Below are 20899 nucleotides of genomic sequence, written 5' to 3'. Positions count from 1 at the left end.
AAATGCCCCATAAATAATGAACTTGATGTCTTGTGACAATGCAGGAGTACATGAGAACAACATATAGGCTTGTTATTAGCAACTACTTGAATTGGATCTATCATGAAAGAAAGTCACAGAATGTGGCATTTAAAAAAAAATGGATTATGCTTTGAAATAACTTGTTTTAAAATTTTTTAGAAAAGTTAAAGGCTCAAAGTCTGTAATATCTGTCCTCTACCTAATGCTCAGAGATTACTGAGGGTTAGTGAACATTTGTGAAGTCATCCGAAGAGGATGTAACAATTTTTGCAAGACACTGGTTCTTATTAGCTACAGGGAAGAGAAACCAATGTCGGGAAGAAGTACAGAAAGAACTGATATAATAAAATTACTGATTCTTTGGGCTTGGGTAGTGATTTCAAATTTCCTTTACATATATTTATCATCCTAATTGCCCTGTAAAATGAGAGATCTAATTCTCTCACCTTGCCTATTTAATTGTTGAGTCTCCCTTAAAACTGGTTTTTATTCTTCAGTCTATAAATGGGCTTAGGGCTGCTGTATCGTAAAGATATTCACCACCCTGCTTTTGCATTACCTGTTCATTATTTCTTTTTAAAGTATTAAACTTAAAAAAAACTGGTTCATTACTGTTGGTGTTCCATTCATTCTGTGTGCTCCTGAACCCTTTTCTAAGGTGTCTGCGTGATGCATCGGACTCTGTGCTCTCGACAGCCTCTGGGAGGCTGCAGTACCCGCACTGCCTACCTTCTACCTTTCCTCTCCCTGCTGGTCTCTCTGCACTGTCCTGCTTTTCCTCCTACATATTAGACCATCTTTTCTTTCCCTCCTTTGTTGGTTCTTCATTTTCTTTCTCTTTCTTGTCACTCAATATAAATATTTCCCAAGGTTCTATTTTCCTTTTTTTCTCTCAACAAAAATCTTCTTTGAATTTACTCCTACATTCATGGCTTAAAGTATGCCCCTCTTGGCCAAAGCATTTGCTAGCCATAATTTCAAGTCATCCTGCTTTACTCCAGTACCCTATTTATAACTCAATGTTAGTTGTCTGCACAGGGTCTACCTCTGGTATCTCATACTCCGCATTGTACAAAACTGAATTGTATTCTGTTCCTCTCATTATTTCCTTTTCACCTTCTCTCTTTGATATCTTGGAATTATCTTTGATGATTTCCTCTCTCTTACCTAACACTCTGTCAGCTCCTGGAGCTGCCCATCCTCATCCACAACGTCTGTTGAACCTGGATCTTCCCCATCCCCATCACCAGCCTCCTCAGGTTACCAATAATCTGAACAACTGACAAGGCTTCCTGGGCTCTGTCCTCTCCCTCATCACCCCCTTCCACATCCAAGCATGTTCCACATCCCTGTTGCTAGATTAGATCTTCCCAAAGCAAAGTCCAGATCATGGCAACCCCTACTTAAAACTTTTCCACAGTTTTGTCCCAGAATACAAACACCTTATACCTTACCCTAATGCCTAACCTCCAATGAAATTCTGTTCATCCTTCAAGAGACCTCAAATGGAACCTTTCCTGATAAACTGAACTGGATGTTAATGTTAACTGGATTATAATGTATTTTATGAACTTTCTAACTTCTATCTAAGATAATGGTGATTTGAGGGCATGTACTAAGTCTTAGAATTCTTGGTGGCAGGGTCTGTTTGTCTCCCACTTTCTACCCCTGCAGAACTCAGTGTAGTGCCAGACACCTAAGATATACTCTACACATGGTTGCCAAGCCAGTGAATCGAGTCAATCGATGCTCTTGTGTATCCGGGTAAACAGGGACGTAGCTTTAACCACCCTGCAGGGCAGTTGGTTGTGCATGTATCTGATCTTCTCCATGCGACTCTAAGTCTCTGAGCACAGGGCTCCAGTTCAGAAAACTGCATCCTGTACAATACCTAGGATTGGTCGTCTACACGGAAAGCATTCAGTAAACTGATGGATAAATAGTCCTGACTCCTTCTGGTTCAGAGAATGAACCAGACGCAATAACAGGCAGCAAAGTATGGTGGGGATGGAGGGAGCAAGGTTCTATTTTTGGCTCTTCCACTCACTATGCTGAGAACCTTCTGGTATGACCCTTGTTCTCTTTGGGCCTAAGTTTCCCCATGTACATAATAATAGGTTTAAACCAGCTAAACTTTAATCTCTTTCAATGCTGATGAAAAGTTCTAACTGCACACGTTCCTTAGAGAGAACAGTAGATGTAGGAGCAGAAGAAAAGCAAAAAAAAAAAAAAAGCAAAAAAAAGCAGACAGGCTTATTCAGCACGTGGCAATAAGAGGTTTCACTACAGTACCTGGTATGAAGTGATTGGTGGAAGGATCTGACTTGAAACTTCTAGAATCTTCATGCATGCTCTCGATCAAATGATCCTTCTCTGAAGGCAGTAGCACACGTTTTTTTGTTTTGTTTTGTTTTTTTTAAAGTCAGGGAGTGAGAGGCCCTGACAGATATGGAGGAACACTAATTTCATATAACGAAATTTGCCACGAGTGAAGGAAGCACATATGAGACTATCACCAGCAGCTGCAGATAAGAATTAAAGACGTGCTTCAGCAAGACATGACATGGAAAGACGAAGAATAGAGCCCTGAAGGTCAGCCATCAGCCTTAGCAATTATATGTGGACAATCGTAAGCACGTTCATGCAATATCTGGCAGAGTAACACGGCATGGTGTGACTCAAAGCAATGGGCCATGAGACCAGATTTCCCAAGGGACCTGGGAGGATTTCATAAGAAGACTGATGGCTAGAATCTGGAGGGACCAGGAGTCAATGACAGAGTTCCAGCACGGCCCTTACAGGTGACTCTGTGGCTCCAGGAATGAACCTCTCAATAAGAAAAGTTATTTTGAACGATTCATCAATAAATTATCACTAGATTTTTCTTAATACTTTCCTACATCTACTGACCTCATGCAAAGAAAGGCACTTTTCCCATTAGAAAATAAGTGCTGTCTTGCTTTATTATTTATTTGGAAAACAAATGTCTCTAAAGGGACATGTAGCTCAGCCCAGCTGACTTTTAGTGACAGGCAATGTTACCCAAATGCAAACTGTTCTGTGAGCTTATATTAAAATGAGGCAAACCGTAAGAAGGTCTGAGTCTGGTAACTGAACTGCTCTGTTTTCTGAGAACACCATGCTCTTTTTTGTGCCTCTGTGGTTTTCTGTTCCTTCTGCCTGGAAGGCTGTTTCTTCCCTCTTCAGCTTTACACACACCTATTCCTTCCTGGTCCAGGTCTAATGACACCTCCCCTGCGAAGCCCTTTCCACTGCTTCAGGAGGTTGGGAGCTTTTTGCGCATCATCAGACATTTTCATACCACATTTTTATGTCCCCTTTTACAGGTTTAAAAGTTGGGGAAAGTGTGTGGGAACACCATGAGTTCCTAAAGTGTGGGGACGGTATTTTGTTTGTATCTTCACCCCTGGTCCTAGCTGAGGTCTTGGCACAGATGCAGGGGTTCAACAGCATTTGATGCATGGCTAAATGGAGAAAGGCATGAGTGAACAAGGTTAAGAGTGACTTCCGGAAGTTACTGAGTCAAGTGGCTATGGAAGATGTCCAGTTACATTAGCATTGTAGGGAGAGGACAATTTTTATTAAAAAGAGAAACACTTTCATAAAAAGAGGTAGATTGTGACATGAAACTTCAAGACATATGATTTTTAAAAATAAATGTGTCCCCAGATATATTAAGTGGAAACTCTAGGAAATTAGAGCAAATAAAAAAAATTAACTGGCCTTCTAATGTATAAGTGTGGGATTAACACTGAAACCTCTAAATAAGAGGGTATCAAAGGTAATAAAAATAATTCTAAAGAGATTATGTATCAATTAACTCAGGAAAAGAAAAGTGACTTTTAAAAAGGGAAAGACAATCTTTAAAGAAATGAATCCACACTTAATAAGTAAGAGGTTTACTTGGTTAATGAAATAGCAGGAAAACAAGATTAAACTGTTAGCAATGAAAAGGTAAATATATAATTCTTTATAGGAAGTAGAATAAAGAGGAATGTGAGACACTCTGGGGACAATGAGAGCGTTTAGTTACATCAAAGATGCTCTGTTTACCGTTTAACTGATATGGAATCTATGAGAAAATTAATAGCAAGCCATAGGATAATAACTATCTGTAGTGGCTTATTTCATCCCATTTTGACTCTATTTCTTCTGCAAATAGTGTGACCCCAAAGTGTCTTCAGGATTGTCCAACTTGTCCTAAATTCCATAAATAAACTCTTTCAGAGGATGCTGTTTTTTGTCATGTCTCTATTACAGTTCTTCACAGATGGACCATTTTTGTCCTTCCAAAGTCTAAGAATAACTCTTTCAGTTATCAAGACATACCAAAATCCAGTTCAGCTGCTCCTGTGGGATTCCAGTTACCTTAGACACATCTGCTGAGATACATGCATTTGAATCCAAATGAAGCTTTTGTTTGATGATACATTTTGAACATTTATGGAGGTTTTTTTTGGGGCGAAAATGTTTTTCATTTTTTGGCACTCCAAACAGAGATCTTCAGTTATAAACACTGCCTTCTGAGCACCTCCAGCAGAAATCCAATCTTTTCATGTGAACAGGTGCCTCAGGAAGTTTTTGGAAGGTTTTACACTGAATCAGCTTTCTGATTGGAAACTTTCTGAACACGCAGTCGAATTTGCCAAAGAGACCTTCAAACTTGCTTGAGCAGTTTTCACTCATACAGACATGCATTCACACGTACAGACAGCCCAAGTAAAAGCAATCAGAGCCCTGTAAAACTGAAGTCTTTTTCTTAAAGGTTAGATACTACACACAACCAAGCTAAACAAAAGGAATACACGACAGAAGAGATAATGAAGAAATAGCAAGTACAGAGGTTCAAATTCTCTATAAGCATGTTCCCCTTAAAGCTTGACCTGAGCATTTAGATGACACATCCCTTCAGTAAAAATTCTATCTCACCCAGTTTCAAATAAACCTTCAAGTATTTGTGTTCTTAAACACTGTACCTTAGAGTATTGCTACTAATCCTTTTTACTAACAAACTTGTTCAAACAGTTATTTTTGAAACACTTCCCTCTCTAACACAAATAGGTCAACCAGATTCAAATCTAAAGGAATTAAAAACACTGCTCTGTAATTCAGGGATTCTTTGGAAAAACCTCTATTTTACGTGAGTCCCTACAACTTTTCTTTTCCAGTTTGAATATAAACTGAAAAGCTGTTACAGAGTAAGACAACTTTTTAAGCCTTAAGCCTGAAGAGCTATTACAGAGTAAAATCACTCCCCTACTGGGCATGCCCAGAATTCAGGGGGAAATCTGCTTTGAAGTCGTTCTGATGGCCCTGGACCAGATGCTCTAAGGTGGCCAGAAACCTCTGTCTACACCCACTTAGCAGATTTCTGGCTCTTTATCAGGGACTAAGGTTTATTTGCAGAAATGAATCATTTCCTTCAAAATATCCTTTACCCTATTCACATGCTTGCATATTCCTTCCATTTTCTTTTCCCCCTACAGCTTTACTAAGGGAATTAATTATCTAGAAGAACAGGAACATACAGTAAGTACATATGAGATGCAGGATGAGACACAGTATGTCATCTATTAGGCCTGGCTAAGACCAGCAGCTGATGCTAAATGGGAAGGAACATGCACCAAATGTTTTTTAATCACAAAGTTAGTAATTAATTGCTCTTTAAAATACATTTTATGCTTCTTTCTGTCTGTGTACATGAAATGCACATTTATTACATGCCAAAAATTACAACATTATGGTTTAAATGTGACTGGCACGGAAGTCCGGAAATCAGAGTTAATGTTCCCACAGCAACTTTAATTCTGTCCGTGCGCACATGTAGAGCTCTAATCGTCTTCCGTTCCAGGATAATACATATAGATGGTTTGGGAAGGGAAGCTAAAGACCCATATCCTCAACTGTAGTTACAGGAAAAAAACAAAGGATAAAAGCTGTGCTCCTTTCCACGTACGTGGATGAAAAACAATGTCCCCACGCCTGGTGTTGTGTAATCCGGGAATGAAAGAATCTGCTATAATGCTGGGACTCAAGGGGACAGTTTCTTTTGCTGTGGGAACCTGAACTTTGCATTTCCTGACTTTGGGGTAATTAAAATGTCAGCCTTAATGTGGCATTAATGGAGTTTGCCATAAAAAATCCTCTTTGTTTTGTTCTCTAAAAAAATTGCTTAAAAGTTCACACTGAACCAAGTGTACTGATATCTTCAGGCTTGGGGACTGAGGCAAAGGGGTGGGAGGGGGAAGGCCAATGAAGGTGGACGGCGAGAGAGAGCCAAGGATGGACCTACCCGACTCCTCGACAGCGTTCAGCCCGGCAGGGTCATGCTACCTACAGAGCTAAAGTTAAACCCACCCTCACAACAGTTTGGTAATGTGTAAAGGTTAAATGAAAAATAAATAAAAACTGCTAATGTGTAAGCACATCTTGGCAAGGACACAAAAAATGAGACCATCTGATGAGGCCAGTGCAAAACCTGAGAAGGTAAGTAACCACGGATGTCAGCTTCCAACAAAACAAAGGCATTGGACTCAGGCGGTTCTACAGCCCAAAGCAGGGAGACTGCCAGCGGGGGTGGGATGCGGGTGGAGAATCGCTTCTCCCCTCAGTGGGAGCCTTATTTGGGGGAAAACAAAATGGGAGCATCTTTCACATGTACATGACTGTGATGTGCTACGGCTTGATAGTTGTCGAGAAAGGTTTTCCCGTGGAGAGCTTCGTCTGCTCTCCTGACTTGCTTTAGTCCTGTCACGTGTTTAGAGGGAGAGCCTGGCTCGCCTCATCCTCAGTCTGTGCAGTGGGAACTGTTCTGTCAAACGCCTAGGGGTTTGGTACCCTTTGCATTCCGAAACTCATCCTAATGCCTTCCACTCCCATCATCTGCGTTTGTTTACCATGAGATTGTTAGAAATGGTGACGAGGTGACAAGCTAAGGAGTGATGGGGGAATATTGCTGAAAGGTGATTGTAGCGGGTGCACTGAAAAGCAGCACACATTTCAGTAGTGGTATTAACCTCATCATTTCACCGAGGAAAGCGTTTCTCAGCCATATTCCCTCTTGCTTTGACTTTTACTGGGATCTTCTGCTGAATTTGAAGTGCCTCGTAGGTTAAATAGCCAACTGAGAATTTAAGGGGTTGGACTTGCTCTCTTTGCTCCAAAACACGGCCTGTGTGCTTCAGATGCAACAACGCCATGGCTTGCCCACCCTGATCAGTTCGTATGCAGAGCTGACTTTTCTTCCGTGGGGATGCTTACCCATTGTGTTCTATAACCTCGTCACCAATATGAGTAGTTGAACATTTTCAAGATGCCTGTTTCGAGCCAGGAATGCCATCTCCGGGCTCAGAACTGAGAATGCAGGCTGCTCACAGTGAGGGCAAATCCACAGACATCCCCCTCTCTCCCTCCCCGTGTTTGAACGAGGTAACTACTAAGCACGGCATTCATCTATCTGGGTGTCAATTTTCTCAGTTTTCTCATCTGTAAATTGGGAAGAATTATAATGACTGATGGGGAATGGACAATAAGGCATGACTTAGAATAATTTTGCACAACACATGATAAATAAAAAGGTGCTGTAAAAATTCAGGCACTTGTGAAAGCTTGGAACACCACATACTGGTGGAATATTTCTGAAGTTAAAGATACTAACAAGTCAAGGGCACTATTTTTAAATGCCCCAAATCTGTTAGTTCTAAATAGAAACTGAATATTTTACCTTAAAGAAATTAGGCTTTTAAATTAATCTACGGTAAGAGTGACATTTGAAAGTAAAAAAAAAAAAAAAAAAAAAAAAAAACCCTCTTGAATGCAAGAAGAGCATCCAAAAATCTTAACAGCTTAAAATAAACCTCTTTCCTGTCTTCTCTCAAGCAAACTCCAAATGGACAGATTTCTGTGAATCTTTCCTCAAAACAATTTTCTTCTAAGTGTAGGCTCAAATCAGGACAAACTACAATCCAAATATATTTGGAGAAAAGTATAATCAATTTAAACAACAGGTTGGCGCAGAGAAGACTTATACATCTTAATGGCAAAATCAGAAGGACTTTCTGAACAGCTGGAGATTAGGCTTCTCCTCCCTATTTGTTCTCCTTCCAACTGTATTCAGACCTTACTGAGCTTGGATCCACTGGCTTCCTCAGGGTCACCAAGGGGCTGTGCCTTGTACATATTCCAAGCTAGTGCCAAGGCCTAGTCAGATGATGCTTATGGTAAAGTATAATACACAGAGCCCAGTGCTCTTTCTGTTCAGCAAAACATTCATTTTATTGTAATGGGATTTCTGGGCTAAGGCCATTCTATGTAATCTTCCCCATAAGCTGTGGCAGAAAGCCAGGCATTGGAGGTCTGCATGCAGGAGCTCCAGGTCCTTCTCCACAGGAGCAGGCTACCTTCCTGGTAGGTAGGGACAGTACGCACATGTCTATGGGCACCGTGCCACGCTATTTTCCAGTTCTTCCTGTAATTACTGTTAGGCCGGAGACTGCCAGGCAAGAAGGCCAAGGATGTTACCATTTTGATGGTCCACTGAGCACAGTCCCTGCTTCTGACCCCCAAGTTTCTGTATAGAAGCAGCAGCTCTGTACAACTTACATGGGCTGCAGAGACTTGGAGCCTGTTATTTCTCATTTCGTTTTCTAGTGACAGCTGGAGTGTGGTCTCAGCTCAGTCACGAGTAGAAAAAGGCTCCTTCACCCAAACCCCAACCCCTTGGTCATGTCCCTTTATCCAGGGGCTATTATGATGAAGAAAGTAGGGAATGGAATGTCCCAGGCTCATTCACCTCTCACCCTTTTTGCGGAGTTACGTTTGCTTTGTCAGAAAAATAACAACAGGAGATTTAGAATCTCATTTCCTAATTAATAATTTTTGCTTTGTGGACAGGATAAATGGAGTCCTTTTTTGAAAATAAAACTTTCTTGGTCTTATCTTAATCCAAAGATGAATACACCAGCTTTCTGCCTGACATCCGCTGTGGAGATCAGTTCTGAATAGTTGTCGGGTATCTCCAAGACTAAAAGGAATATTCTTTTCCGATTGGACTCCAAGTGATTCCATTCCTTTCCATTGTCAACACATGTGTTTCTTTCTCTCTGAAGTATTGAGTTATGTTTCAGAAAATACCTCCTAAACGTGATTTATCATCTTTCTTAAAATAGAATTTGAAGAAGTGACGACTCTCGGATTAGTGGGAAGACAGCAAAAACAAACAGCAACGGAGTGATTTCAGTAGTGACAATCTCATTAAGATGCCCGTTTCCAAATTTAGCCCATAGGCAGTTTTTTTAATTAAAAAATATTTTTAACCTAAATTCTTATTGGCTATGTGAAGTCTGGGTGGCTTCTGAATTCTTGGAAGCCATTCTCTTTTCTTCTGTAAATTTATGCTGTCCTTTAACCACTTCAAAATAAATTAAAAACTGGAAAGACAGAAATTCAGCCAAGCTACAATAACTAATGCAAAGCTGACTTGTGTTATGTAATCTCAAAATGGAAGTTTCCTTTTGAGGTCCATATTTGGTTGTTCAATTTTGTCATGGTGGAAGTACCATTATCCAGATCATGGGGACAAAAGAATAATTAGAAAACAGCAACACGGCTTCTGATTTTGAGTCAGTGTTATGAAAGAGAATGTGATGGATGTAATTAATCAGCCTTTTGAGGCCAAATGGCTGGTCACCTGGTTTGGAAATACACTCTAGCTTTGAAAATATAGATGTTGGCTGACTCAAAATGGTGGCAAGTTACCTTTAGCTACTTTAGAAGACCAAACGGAAACAGCTTGCTCTGAATGCAAAAAAGCCCGAACCCGGGGGAGAAGCCTGCTCCCAGCACCGCAAAGACACCATCACCTTAGTGGTGTAAGTGGTGTACTCACAATCAGATGACCCGGTGTGAGCGTGAGAGTTTGTCAGTGAATGTGTTGAGTGGATGAGGGCTGGGCCTGGGGACAAAACAGCTTCAAAGTTCAGGCAGGGAAGGCCCGGCTTGGCGCTGGATCCACCCGGCTGAGTAATCTCATTCTCCTCAGATGCCTTCTGGTTTTCAGCTGTCTTGGGTTTCTTCCTGAAAATAAACAAAGGGCCCTTTGAAGGAACTGACTGCATATTTGGGAAAAGGCATTTTTAGAATCTGTTAAAGATAACTTGATTTTTTTTTTTTTCTGAGGGGGGATGGGAGGGAGTCCAGTATGTCCCTTGTTTTAAAACAAGCTGATTCTTGTTTTTTTCCCTCCAGTAATGGCCTAACTGGGAACACATGAAAGCATATGGGCCAAGCAAACAGCACCACATTTGGACTCTGTTGGCTGCATAAAAAGACCCTGTCCCAGAACTTCAGACAGCTTGAGCTACGTATGGCTGACATTATCCAAGAAAGCATCCTTTTTTCCCCCCTTAAGAGTTTAACATGGTCTGGAAAAATACTAGTGGAGGTTTTACCGTTCTAGCATTTGTCAGGAGGCTTAGAGACAGGACCCGTGGAGTAATGGGAGGAGCACTGGACTGGGAGTCTGGAGACTTGAGCTATGGTACTAGCTGTGCCTCTAACTTGCTGTGTGGCCTTGGGCACCTCACTTCACCTCTCTGGGCTTCAGTTTCCTCATCTGTAAAATAAAGGGCTTGGATTAGAAGGCCTTAAAGGTTCCTTCCAGTTTTCAGTTTCTAGTCATGGAACACATTATGTAACAGTCAACTTTCTTGCTGTTATTAGATTTTATTCTAGATCAACACATAATTTCAAATCACGATCTAAATTTGCAGGTTGTACAGGTGAGAGGGGTAGTGATGAAAGGATTTGTTAAAGCAGCAAATGGAAAGTGAAAAGAAGAGCTTAGACTCCAGTAGGTAAAGAAGGAAGGTGTCACACAGAGATCCTCTATTCCAACTCTTTACCCACGTGAAGCTTAAGATTCCCTTTGTTTTTTGATTTAGTACATGATCCTGGAGTACGGGAGTGTGATTGTGTGTTTGAAAAGAGATGGGTGAAGGGAATTAGAAAGTAATTGTCAAAAAAAAAAAAAAAAAAAAAAAGAAAGTAATTGTCACTAATTGTTTGGGACCAGGAATAAGAAGTAAAACAGCTCAGCCATCAGTCAGCTCCTCTCCCTAGAACCATGCAACTGATGTAAATGAATAAATACGTAGCTTATGCTGCATGCACCCTAGGCCCTAGTCAAACCCAACTAGATTACTTGTCATATCCTGAACATCCCCCCCCCAATTTTCTTGGTTCTGTGCCTTTTTTATCATCATGTGTATGGTGAACAGAAAGAGTAATTTCTTTCATTTTTTTGGTAGGAGAATATGTGTGGTACAGAATTTGTTGTAAGTAGGTCTGTTCCCATGTTTCCCTTGTTTCTCTAAGCATGGCAATGGACTTGTTATACAGAATTTTTGTATTGAAATTTGCTGTACTGGGTAGTTAAATCTGCCCTTGCAGAATATGGTATTATGATTAGCATGCTGTGTTTCTGGTCCAACAGGTTGTGAAATCAAATCTGCTTTTCCAGAGGGCAGGAGGCAGAGATGGCATGGTAAAGATGAAAATAGAAGGAGAGCTTTCAGACATATTTTTCAGGATGGAGGAAGCCAGTACAAAAGCAACAAATTGGATTCCTTTACCCACCCTTTGTTGAATGGGTGACTAAGGAACAAACCCCCAAATCTTGAGGGTCTACATGGACCTTCAAGGAGCTTGTTTCTGGTTTTCAGTGTAGGGAAGTATCCGAGATCAAAGTTTCCAAAACCCAACTCATTTTTTTCCCATGGAAACCAACGCTTCCTCTACGGTCCCTATTTCTATCACTGCTGTCTGTCACCAGGTTTGTCACCGGGTTGGAAACCTCAGGGTCATACACCTTCCTCTGTCTTAAAGCCAGTTTGTCAAGTCCTGACAATTGTGCTTCCTTCATATTTTGCACATCTATATTTCCATTGCTATCACCATAACACTTTTTATTCTGACTGTTGTTTACTTTCTGACTCCCATCCTCCTTGACTTCTCTACTCCCACAACTTTGGTTCACTAAATCTGAGATGACCACATTAGGCTGACAGTCAAGGTGAATTCCATGTCTATGAGACTGCAAACTGTCTGAGGGTGAAAAAATTGTCATAGCTATTTTTGAACTCCCTGTGTTCACCCATTCGTTCCTTCTTCCTTCCCTCCCACTATTCATTTATTCATGTATTCATTTCACAAATACTTATGTGTTTATGATGTGCCAGCATGGGCTAGGAAATAAAACAAGCCTGGTTTCTGCCCTCCCAGATTTGCTGTCTAGTGTATACCGTTAAGCGGAGTTGCTTAGACAAAGCTGTCATTCAATATAGGTGTGTTGATGGAATGAAATTGAGTTGAAATTAAAGTATATTTTGAAAATAGTTATAGTCTGAATCCCAATTAAGTTTCCTATTCTTTATGCAGCAGGGAAATCTACATCGACTGGCTGCTTTTCCTTTGAATCCATGAAGTGCATTTGATAAGAGTAGGACCACTTTGCCCGCTGAAGCTAGGCTGGTCCTCATGAATCATTTAAATATCGGGATGAAACACTGACAGACATCACTTAACGGAAAAAATAAATATTTCTGATACTCATAAACAAGGCCTAGGCTAGTTTCAGATGTGTGCTTCAGGGACTTAAGGAAGCCCTCTTTCAAACGTGAGTACGTGGTCAACCCACCAACATTACTCTTTTATTTTTAACTTTGCAAAAGTTGTATTGTTCTTTATATCAATGGCCTTGCTTCCTTCCCTAGATTTGATCCTGCTTTCTAACTGACATCTTGCACCATATTCTCCTGGTTGTTGTCTCAAGGGTCACCTCTGGAGAACATTCAGAGCACAGAGGCACTGAAACCACTTCTACAAACAGAAAATACTGAAAACTCAACCTTTGGGCTCAGCCCTTCATTTGCCTAATATCACTTTACTTGTCCTTAGACCACTGGGCCGTTTCCCAACTGCACAGATAACAGAGAGACACTCATTGTCCTTAGAAACAATTCATTTTCCATCTCACTCTCTAATAGTTCTCTTGTACTCCTTTTTCCAGACCTGAGAAACACCAAAACGTGGCAGCAATCTACATCTAGACATGCACAGGTGCAGTTATTTTGACCCTTTTATTTTATTTTCCAGTTATTTTGCAGTTCATATTTTATTAAGGAGGAAAAAGCAAGTCTTGTAGTAATTAATTAAAAATACCTTCTTTGGCTGTGTAAAAGAATTATATAAGCACAGCACATCTGAGGGCAAGTCTCTCCAAGCCTCGGTGGCTGTGTACTATTCCCTGGAGCCTGTAGAGGGCAGCAGCACACCGGCGGACTCCAGGCAGCATGTCAGGCAAACTCCCCACCACACCAGAACCTTCCTTCTGGTCACCATGCCAAAGGTTGGTTTGCCAAGCTCTGGCCGGCCGCTTAGCCTCTTTCTTTCTTTTCTCCCTCTCTCTCCTCTCCCTCTCCCTCTCTCTCCCTCTCCCTCTCTCTCCCTCTCCCTCCCTCCCTCCCTCCCTCAATGTTAAAATTATACACTCTGATGAAGTCGCCCCTCAACCGGAAAATGAAAGCTCCAGTGAAAAATTAGGCGAGCCAACGACAACAAAGAAAGAAAATGGGAGAAAGGAGAAAGGGGGCTGGTGAGGGGGAAGGATTTAAGAACAAGAAAAGGGCAGATGTTTCGTAAATACATGCAAAGCAAAACTGGGTGTACGCGAACACTTCCGCAGAGAAACAGACCAATCACTGTGCACTTCCTCCCGCCGCACGGGTGGAGCTCTGCATTCAAAAAAAGTGTGGCCGCAGGCACCTGCGTTTCAACGGTCAGTTCTGACATTCTATCTCCCAATTGTCCAAAGAGAACAAAAACATTTTCATCTCCCCACTACAGACATTTCTGTTACAGAAGAAGGCTGCTTCAAGAACTGGGAAGGCGATTTAAGGTGACGGGAGGCTGAGTTAGCCAGCAGGACCTACTGGTTTTTAACTCTCATTGTGCTGGCCCTGGCAACAAGTTTTGGGCTGAAACATAGCAGTGAGTAAGGCTGTGGTTGATGCTGGCTCTTTCCTTACTAAGACCGTATTTTATGTGTCAAGAAATATACATGAAAACATATTGAGGAGATGGTAGGCATTAAGCATGTTAAATGCACGGAAATTAGGTCGGTGGCATTTGATGTATAGATTTCACACTTCTTTGCACATATTGCACACATACAGTGATGGCAATGCTTTCGGCAACATATGGAAAATAAATATTTTATCTGTGTGAGCTCTCATCAGTCTCCGGGGGCTGCTGAGGGAAGAGTGTTCTCTTCTGTCCCCCTCTCCTAATTTTCTCTCTTCGCTGGGCTCCCACCCTCTCCTGCACATTAACATGCCTTCCACTTATCAGCCTGGTTGGATGGAAAAGGATTAGTCAGAACGTCTTTTTGATAAATACTCAGTCACTGGATCATGACAATTTTGACCCATGACCTTGCTCATCAACTCCTTCCCGCACCCCAATCGTTTTGGCGTGGTAACTATTTCTTTGCTCTCCTTCCCAATAATACACGCAAGAGGCTTAGTAGAGTGTTTGGGAAGAGGAGCAAAGGGGAGGTGGTAACAAACCACCCCAGTGGGGGTTGGTAGTAGAACTGAGCTCTACCATCAGTAGCTGTGCACCCTAGGCAGATTCCTCTGCTTCTCTGGGCCTCAGTTTCCTCATCTGTAAAATGGAAATAATAATACCTTCTAGGGCTGATGTGAGGATTAAATGAGACACTTCCTGTCAAGTGATTGGCATAGCGCTGGCACACGGTCAGTGCCCCATGAGGGTAGCTCTTTCACAGAGAGCATCAGTTTTGCGGTTTTCATCATTTCACCTAGAAGGAGGCACTTCCTTTATCTTTTTTAATATCTAGATTTGGGCAGGGGCAAATGGATCGTAATTGCAGCAAAGGCAGAAAGAATGCTAGGATAAGCAAACTCTTCAACACTTTGATTTTACCGTATCACCCCCCTGACACCTTCTTTCTGTTCACGTGTTTGTCACTGCTGCTACTACACTATTAGCTCCTCTTGAAGGTGAGGGTCAAGCAAGCTACAGTTGGCCTAGAGAAGCCCATCAAACCTGAGCACTATGGTCTATTCATTGAAACCAACCTTGGCACTCTATCTTATCACGTCTTCTTACAATTTATCCTTTCACCGCTTGGTCTAATGTTCTCAGATCCATTTAAGATGTTTTCACGATTAAAATATTTTATTCTCTCAATTTTTCAACCTTCTTGGCAAGGTTGATTTATAATGTTTTTCAGTATATTTCTCCCTCACTGTATCAGTCAGGATCTTGGCAAGAAACAGATGGCACACTCAGAGGTTTTAACTGAAAAGAGTTTAAAGAAAGGACTCTCTACTGGGGTACAGAGGAGGTTAAGGGATCCTCAAGGGATGGTGATACACCAGGGACGAGCAATAGTGTGAGGTTGTTAATCTCAGCTTTAAACTGCTAAACTGAAGGGGCGAGGAAAGGTGTGGAGTTCCCTAAGTCTAGTCAGAACTGGAGTAGGGAAGGGGCCGGACTCATAATACCCTGACCCCACTCTCCTCCCACTCTCATGTCTCTTGCTGATGCCTCCTATTGCCTAAATTCAAAGGGAAGCCAGAGGAGAAGGCAGCCTAGGTAACGTGGTCCAGAGAGGTCGGTCTCCTGGGCCATGCATCAGGGCAGAGAATGTCCTGGGGTTTTGTGTGTGTGTGTCAGGGGTGAGGGGGAGATGAATAAGCGTACCTATTTTCCCCTCTCCATTTCCTTTACCCTTTTCTTCTCAATTATACTTTCTGGAAGGAAAGACACAGCAAATCAAATGAAATCAGTTCTCTCTTAGTGTCCATTTACCTGTTTCGTCTATTTGTAATTTATGGGGGAAGAAAACTGAACATAAGCTATGTGAGAGCAAGGATTTTTGGTTTGTTCTGTTCAGTGCCACACCCCTAGTGCCTAGAACAGTGCCTGGCACATAGTAAATGCCTGGTAAATTTTAGTTGGCTGAGTAAATATACTCATGTCTGCTGCTACATATACATTATCTCATGTAGTCATTGCAACAATCCAGGTAAGTACGCAGGTTGCCGAGCCCAGTCGTGCAGGTGGTGTGGGAGTGGGTAGGCTTTAAAATCTAACACTCACTCTCTCCTTACCCACCTCCAGGCCCTGAGACTTCACCCAGGTATTGTGAATCCATAGGGAGGGATACGTTTGTAATTAGTCCACATTTTTATACCGTATTCACCTTACTGAATGAAGGTTTGCACCTATCAAGTCTCTGTAAGTTTTATTATTTTTCTTTTACATATGAGTAAGCTGAGTTTCTGAAAAGCAAAGGCTGCAAGGATTAGAACTCAATTTGTCCATTCTCTAGGACCTGCAAAATGTGAATGCAGGCACCGGTATTCTGCATAGGGGAAATATGTCCAGTGGCACAAACAGCCCGGCTCCCTTGTGGGCTTCCTGGAGATTTTTAGGAAATCTTAGCTCCTGATTTCTAGGTCTGGTTATGGGTTCTCTGCAGTACAGGAAGGTAGGAGTGGCAAAGACTCTCTTCCCTCCCAAAGGATAAACCAGGCTGAAACTTTGGAACCAGGCTGCATCCCGGTGTGCCTGTGATACCTGCGCCAGCAATAGTTACTCTGTGATGAAGAAAAACTCAGAAAACTCTCCAGATGTGGGGATTTCTAACACATTCTTTCACTTGAACTTAAGGACGAATGAAGGTACTTCCACAAGCAAGTTCCTTGCATAGGTATGGAATGAGGACACTCTATTTTTGAGCTTTTGTCATGTCCTTAGTCCCCAGTCCCTCGAACGCATTGGTACTGTAGATCAGCCTAATGGTTCCCACCTCCAACCTGGCCAGGCAGGACTGCCTATTGCCTTCATATCCGTCACCACCAATTACAATTCAGGTGACTGACAGCATTAAAGGTAAAATGCAATGCAAAATAAAACAACACAAAACTCTGACTTCATCCCTTTGGGTTTGATTTATGCCAGAATAGTTAAAGACGTAGAAAATATGAATATGAAAATCCTACCTGAAGCCTGAGAGGGATGTTAGTCTCCCAGGTTTGGCGTTTTCCAGTAACAGAGATGTCTGTAAAACACTATCCCGTTACCTGCCTCACACCATATAGGAAAATGTGTAAATATAACAACCAGAATGAGTTTTTGTTCTAAAATGTATAATTATTTTGCATGCATAGCCTCTAAGTATTTAAATTTCTGGCTTTTCTAGTAAAAGAGAGCATGTATTCAGCTGTTACTTCTAGCAATGATCAATGAATACTTGATGTCACTCTTTCATCAGTATTTTTCCGTAGGCATCATAGCTCCTACCTCAACTTATTTCTGCAACTTGACTTGCAAGGGTTGTACTTCTCCTACGTAAATGTCTGATGTGGAGGGAACTAAATCAAGTACTCAGAGCTATGCATCCAGAGGGCAGAGCTGACCTGGACACAATGGTTCGAGATGTGGCTGAAGAAGCCCGCAGCTGCAAGGGTGGGTTTTGGCCCCCTTGAATAACAAGGAGACCACAGCATGGGACACAGAGATGCAGCTACATCACAGGTGGACACAGGCACGGAAAGCTGGCTCTCAGATGTGTCCAGTGTGGCGTGAAATGACAAGCTGCAGTGAGATTCAACAGAATGGCAAAGAAGGGTGATGAGAAGCAAACAGATAGGGCTGGAGCTGCCACCGCTTCAGGCAGAGGCGCAGATGACCAAGCAGAACAGCACTGGTCCCTGCAAGGTGCGCTCAGATGCAGCTCAGCACAGCCACCCAGCGAGGCAGGTGCGATGCTACCCAGGGTGCGCACTGCAGGCTGGAAGCGGAGAACCAATGCAGGCACTTCAGGACTGAGTCTGGTTACCTTGCCGCATCCAAGAGATGAAGCCATCTAAAATTTCATCTGCTCTTACAATTGTGTGAGTTTTTTTAAAAAATTAAACAAAGTGAACTAAGAAGCCATTCATTGGAGGCATAATGTACTCACAGTAGTTTTCAAATAAATGGTGTCACTCTTCAGGTAAATCACTCCAAGGCTTGGGCCTAGTGCAGATGTTCATTGGGGCAGGGAGCAGAGAGCGGCTGCATCTGGATCAGACAAGGAACAAACAAAGATAAGGCTGTTAAATGAAGAGGTGATGCTGATCGCTCATGCTATAGAGCCAGAACCGTGGGACTTGCTTGAGTGTCGGGTCCTGCACTTTGCACCAGAAAACAGTGAGTCAGGGGAGGGAGATGGAGAGGGCGTTGTCCAGGCCCCATTTTCAGTGTTTCCACCTGACTGCCTGTCTGGTGTGAAGCTGTTAACAGCACCCGCCAGTGTGGAGCTGACATTGTGATCCTGAGTTGGAGTTGAGGTGGAGGGTGAGGGTAGGGGAAGCCTGGCCACAGCAGACTCTTCTTCCAGTGTTCATTCCACCTCAATCTCTCTCTCATTGCTGCTCTGAGATTCTTGCCTATCTTAAAAACGCCCACTGACCTGGCCATGTTTCTGAGCTCTTGCCTTCTCTCCACCCTTCACTACAGCCTCTGTTTTCTGCCATATCCTCTAACCCCGAGGAGTTCAGCCTCAGGGGCTACAGAATGGACCCTTGTCTGTCTCAGAGCCTCGGGTCCAGAGGTCTTTTCCCAGGACTTTCCCCTTTGGCCACACTGCACCCTGATGACCACTTTATTCTGGAAATTCTCCTCCCTTCTCATTGGGATGCTGCATCATCCTGACTTCCCGCTCTCAGTTCTCTTCTGCCTCTTCCACTGGCCTGCCTTCTCTCTCCTGTTTCCTAAATGCAGACAGGCCTCAAGATTCTCTCTCTCCTCAAGCTTTGCCTACACAGCCACCCTCCGTGGCCTCAACAGTCACTTCTCCATAGAGAACACCCACTTGGCTATCTTTAGTTCTCGCTTGTCTACAGAGCTCCAGACCTGCATTCTAAATAACTGCTGGTTATCGGTTCATTGATTCATTTGCTTGTTTGTCCATTCATTCATTGTTTACATAGACTCTATTAGGCACCTAGAAAAGATGAATAAGATGGGGCCTCTAACTCTGAGAAGCTCATATCTCCATCATACACTGCACAGGCACTTCTAATTCAGAAAGTTTCCAGCAGAATTCATTTGCCCTTCCCTCAGAATATGTTGCTTCTCCAGCCTTCCCATTTCCTGCTACTGGTACCATCTTTGTCCAGTTACTTGTGACTACAATTGAGGAGTCTTCTCTAGTTCCTCCTTTCCCATATCCAATCAGCTGCCAACTCCTGTGGTTTTTACTCAGGCTGTGAATCAATACTCACTTTTTATCCCAACACCTATTTATCCTTTTATCACCTGTTGCCTAGACTTCTGTGAGTGCCTCCTAACCGGCTTCCCTTCCCTCAGATCCTCTTTACCTCTAGTCCATCCTTCACAACAACACTACATTTACTGTTCTAAAGTACCATTCTAAACACATTACTCCTTTGCTCTTTGCTTACTGGATTAAATGCAAACTTCGCAGCTTGGCATTCTAGGCTCCTACAATATAGCCCCAATCTAATTTCTTACTCTTTTTTTCTACAGTGCATTCTACACTGCAGAAGTCCCACTTGTTCCACCATGGTCATGGTCTTTCCTCCCCTTTCCCAATGTCTACATAGAGCTTCTTTAGGGGTCATCCAAACACCACCTTGCTTATGAGATATTTTCCAAAGGAAAGTGCCCTTCTCAAATCCTTAAGCACTTTTTGCACCACTCCCTTCCCACGTTCTATGGACTCTAATAATTATTTGTGTAATTTGTCTCCCCCCACCAAGCTTCTTGAAGGCAGAGGCCATTTTTACTTTGTACCCATAGTGTGCAATGCCTTGCACACAGGTTAGTGCTTAGCTGATGTCTGCTGATTCAGACCACAAATAGCCAAAGCAATTTTGAGAAAGAAAAATGGAGCTGGAGGAATCAGGCTCCCTGATGTCAGACTATACTACAAAGCTATAGTCATCAAAACAGTATGGTAATGATATAAAAATAGAAATATAGGTCAATAGAACAGGACAGAAAGCCCAGAAATAAACCCACATGCCTATGGTCAATTAATCTATGATAAAGGAAGCAAGACTGTACAATAGGGGAAAGATAGTCTCTTCAATAAATGGTGCTGGGAAAACTGGACAGCTACATGTAAAAAAGTGAAATTAGAACATTCTTTAATAACATACACAAAAGTAAGCTCAAAATGGATTAAAGACCTAAATGTGAGACCGGACACTATAAAACTCTTAGAGGAAAACATAGGCAGAACATTCTCTGACATAAATCACAGCAATATATATTTTTTTGATCCATCTCCCAGAGTAATGGAAATAAAAACAAAAATAAACAAATGGGACCTAATTAAACTCAAAAGCTTTTGCACAGCAAAGGAAATCCCCCTGTAAAATGAGGGGTTGGGGTAGTTGAGCTTTAAGGTCTTTCCATAAACAAAATGAAAACACAACCCACAGATTGGGAGAAAATATTTGCAAATGATGTGACTGACAAGAGATTAGTCCCCCAAATTTACAAACAGCTCATGAGGCTTAATATCATCAAAACAAACAACCCAATCAAAAAATGGGCAGAAGACCTAAACAGACATTTCTCCAAAGGAGACCTACAGATAGACCAGAGGCACCTGAAAAGATGTTCAACATCACTAATTATTAGAGAAATGCAAGTCAAAACTACAATGAGATATCACCTCACACCAGTCAAAATGACTATCATCAAAAAATCCACAAACAATAAATTCTGGAGAGGGTGTGGAGCGAAGGGAACC

General features: G+C 42.2%; 1 protein-coding gene across 11 annotated transcripts in view; it reads right to left on the bottom strand.

Annotated features, from left to right (window-relative positions):
* Positions 1-20899, bottom strand: part of ZBTB20 (zinc finger and BTB domain containing 20) — a 798335-nt gene that overhangs the window by 30219 nt on the left and 747217 nt on the right. For 5 of the 11 annotated variants that reach the window (XM_065875980.1, XM_065875981.1, XM_065875983.1 and 2 more), the window contains 2 exons: positions 18095-18195; positions 9929-10116 (listed from right to left, as the gene is read on the bottom strand). Coding sequence is in view for 4 of the 11 variants with exons in the window: in XM_065875975.1 (XP_065732047.1) it covers positions 9929-10116; positions 10491-10501 (199 nt within the window). In the remaining 7 variants the exon portion in view is untranslated. Of the gene's footprint in view, positions 1-9902; positions 10117-10490; positions 10655-18094; positions 18196-20899 lie in introns of all 11 variants that reach the window. The other 6 variants (XM_065875975.1, XM_065875976.1, XM_065875977.1 and 3 more) reach the window with 4 other exon arrangements.

Source organism: Phocoena phocoena, chromosome 4, assembly GCF_963924675.1.
Source record: "Phocoena phocoena chromosome 4, mPhoPho1.1, whole genome shotgun sequence".
NCBI lineage: Eukaryota > Metazoa > Chordata > Mammalia > Artiodactyla > Phocoenidae > Phocoena > Phocoena phocoena.
This window is presented reverse-complemented; position numbering and strand designations above follow the sequence as displayed.